The sequence below is a fragment of the Triticum dicoccoides genome, chromosome 2A, assembly GCF_002162155.2.
Source record: "Triticum dicoccoides isolate Atlit2015 ecotype Zavitan chromosome 2A, WEW_v2.0, whole genome shotgun sequence".
Lineage (NCBI taxonomy): Eukaryota > Viridiplantae > Streptophyta > Magnoliopsida > Poales > Poaceae > Triticum > Triticum dicoccoides.
The window spans coordinates 578,047,807-578,050,917 of NC_041382.1; the positions used below are offsets into that span (position 1 = coordinate 578,047,807).

General features: G+C 54.1%; 1 protein-coding gene across 1 annotated transcript; it reads right to left on the reverse strand.

Moving 5' to 3' along the window:
- Positions 1–205: 205 nt before the first annotated feature.
- On the reverse strand, positions 206–1,899 carry LOC119355481 (probable aldo-keto reductase 3). Its single transcript, XM_037622291.1, has 5 exons — positions 1,635–1,899; positions 1,333–1,524; positions 995–1,167; positions 777–879; positions 206–687 (listed from the first exon to the last, which is right to left on the reverse strand). Exons 1-5 carry the CDS (start codon positions 1,857–1,859, stop codon positions 337–339), a joined length of 1,044 nt encoding a protein of 347 aa, XP_037478188.1. The 5' UTR covers positions 1,860–1,899; the 3' UTR covers positions 206–336.
- Positions 1,900–3,111: the final 1,212 nt, after the last annotated feature.

Consider the following 3,111-nt stretch of genomic DNA (forward strand, 5'->3'; position numbering starts at 1 on the left):
TTGAGAATTAGAGCCATAGGTAGTGAAAAAGTTAGAAACTAAGGGGATACATCATATTCCAAATACAAGGGTATTTCTTACTTCGTAGTGTTGTGAACGTATCATAGGGAGGTTGTGCTACTCCATCTGATTCGAATTAATTGATGCGGCCTCTATACAATATTGTATAGAGGTTGTGTAAGAGTTGTGTCAATTAATTTGGATCGAAGGCATGAGTGAACAATTGGTGGTTTCATGATTTCATCCATGCACGGGGTGGTCATGAAATTATTTGATTTGCAACTATTTCAAAACAGTGAAACAAAGCATCAGCATAATGATTCCCATGATAGCCAACTAAGTGGCTTTCCAGGACGACAAGGGAGGGGTCTCGGAGTCCTTCCAGGTGTTTAGATTCATCAAATACGCATTGTGGTACCGATCACCATGGACAGCGTCCATGGTGGCGTAGGATTCCAGCTCAGTCATCTCCTCAGCCGTGAGCTGCACAGACAATGCTCTCACGTTCTGGCTGAAATTCTCAACTTTGGTTGTGCCAGGTATGGGGCACACATCGCTTCCCTGGTGGTGAACCCAAGCCAGCGCGAGTTGCGACGACGTGCAACCCTTCCTTGCAGCCATCTCGCTCACACGCTCTAATATCGCCGCGTTCTTCTCCATGTTCTCGGGCTGAAATCTTGGGAGATTCTGGAAACGCAATGTGATACATTTGTTAGAAAAATGAAGGAGAAAAGTAAGCTAGCTAACCGCATGAAGTATCATGGGTAGTTCATTACCTTGCGGAAATCGTCCTCTGGTAATGTGTCCATCAGTTTAGGTCCCGTGGATAGAAAACCTCTACCTAGTGGACTGTACGCCACAATTCCGATGCCAAGTTCTCTGAAACAGAAAATAATTTTGAAGTTCTTTTTAGGACATTTCGTTAGTACTATGAAGCTGATTCTGAAAACAAACTGTGAAAAGAAAAAGGTAGTTCTGTGGTCGTTGCAAAAACCTGCAAGTTGGGATTATATCTTCTTCAACGTCTCTTGACCACAGAGACCACTCTAGCTGAACGGCGGTGATGGGATGAACTGCGTGTGCCCGTCTTATTGTCGATGATGAGGCCTCCGACAACCCGATATATTTCACCTTTCCTTCTTGGACTAGCTTCTTGATCTCACCCATCTACATGCATACAGAAGTCAAGAAGGTAGACTGGTCAATACCTACAAGGCCTCAATGTGTATAAATGAGTCAATGAGACGAAGTTGAACAAGTGCTAGTAATACGTAGGGAGTACGTCAATCACTACAACTTTACTTCTTTACGGAGGGAGTACGTAGTACTGACCGTGATCTCGACGGGGACATTCTTGTCGATGCGGTGCTGGTAGTAGAGGTCGATGCAGTCGACGCCGAGCCGAGCGAGGCTGCCCTCGCACGCCGCCCGCACGTACGCCGGATCGCCATGGACCTCCCGGGCCGGCGTGATGCCGAATTTCGTGGCCAACTGGACCTTCTCCCTCGCCCCTCCCTGCAGCGCCTGCTTTATCACAGAGAACTCATGCCGGTCAGACATCCGCGTGCGAATGATATGGCAACTACTAGCAGGGAGCCAAGGAGCACGTCGGGTGGCTATGCTATGGTAATTACCTTGCCGAGCAAGAGCTCGTTGGTGTGGGGGCCGTAGATGTCGGAGGTGTCGAGGAAGGTGACGCCGGCGGCGACGGCGTGGCGGAGGAGCGCGATCATGTCCTGCTCGGGCTTGCGCTCGCCGTAGACAGCGGACATGCCCATGCAGCCGAGGCCCTGCGCCGAGACCTCCAGCCCCTGAGAGCCCAGCTTCATGCGCGGCACGACCACCGGAGCAGCAGCCATGTCGTCCGTGCCTGCGCTGCGTGTGTGATGGACTGATGATTGGTGGATGAGTAAGTAGGTCAGGAGCTTTGAGCTGCGGTGCAATTTATAGTGCGGTCGAGGGCGTCATGGAGTAGGTCACCAGGCTGCGGGTTGAATAAGCTGCCAAAGTAGAGCAGAGGGTCGCGTACGTTAAATTGAAATGGACATGATCTTTGGGCATGATAAAAAATCTTCTAATATATTGTTAAATTGAAATGCACATCGATGACGCCCGCCGTACCGCCACAAAAATGGTGAGGTCCTCTTCTAGATTTTTCGTACTCCATGACAATGAGTGGCGGGGACGAGCAGGTGATCAAGCCGATCGCGCAAGAGATCGGGGACGCCGCTCGACGAAGGTGGGGTGGCGGCGGAGTCCGAGATGAGGCCGGCGATGACGGACGGTGTGGGACGATATGTGGACGAGCGCGTCAGCACCGGCACCCGGGCTGCCAAAACAGCGTCGGCGCCTGGGCAGCGAGGCCGGAGCGACCAATGTAGCAGCAGCGCCCGAGCTTAGGCAGCCGACGAGCCCGACGCAGCTGAGGACGAGGCCGGCGAGGCAGACCACATGGCCACCGTGCTGACGCGGCGAAGGCGGGTGGCGTGGATCGATGGGCGGGCCGATGCGCGAACAGTGGCTATGATGGGCTGCCGCATGGCATGAGGCCGTCGGGTCAGGGCGATGCAGGAGTCCCGGCCGGAGCAGGGCGCAGACGGCCGGCGTAGATCGACGGGTGTTCCGGCGCACGGGTGACGGCCATGAGGGCTTGTCGTGCGAGGCCGCCGGGTCGGTGATGGAGCCGGCCGGTCGCGCCGGTGTTGTAGTAGAGGCACACGGGGGTCAACGACGGCGGTGGGCGACGCAAACCGATCTAAGATCGGAAACCAAAAAAGAAATGCCGATCAAGATGACCGGCGGGAGAGAGACAAAAAAAATCTGGAGCACGAGCTCGGGAAAAAAGACTCTCTAAGGCAACCGATCAACACGACCGGCGGGCGAACTCTAGGAGGAGCGGCATGCCCCCAGCGGCGGTCATGGAGGCCGACCGCCCCGGGGGCGGCGCGCAGGGCGGAAGCAGTGGGCAGCGGCGAGGGTTTGGCTCGGTTAGGATGATACCATGTTAGAAGGGAACAAAGAGGGATTGGCGGAATATGATGAACACTACTAGGAAAAGGGTTATAGATAGTATTGATACTAATGGCGCACCAGGGAAGTAGTGCGCCACTA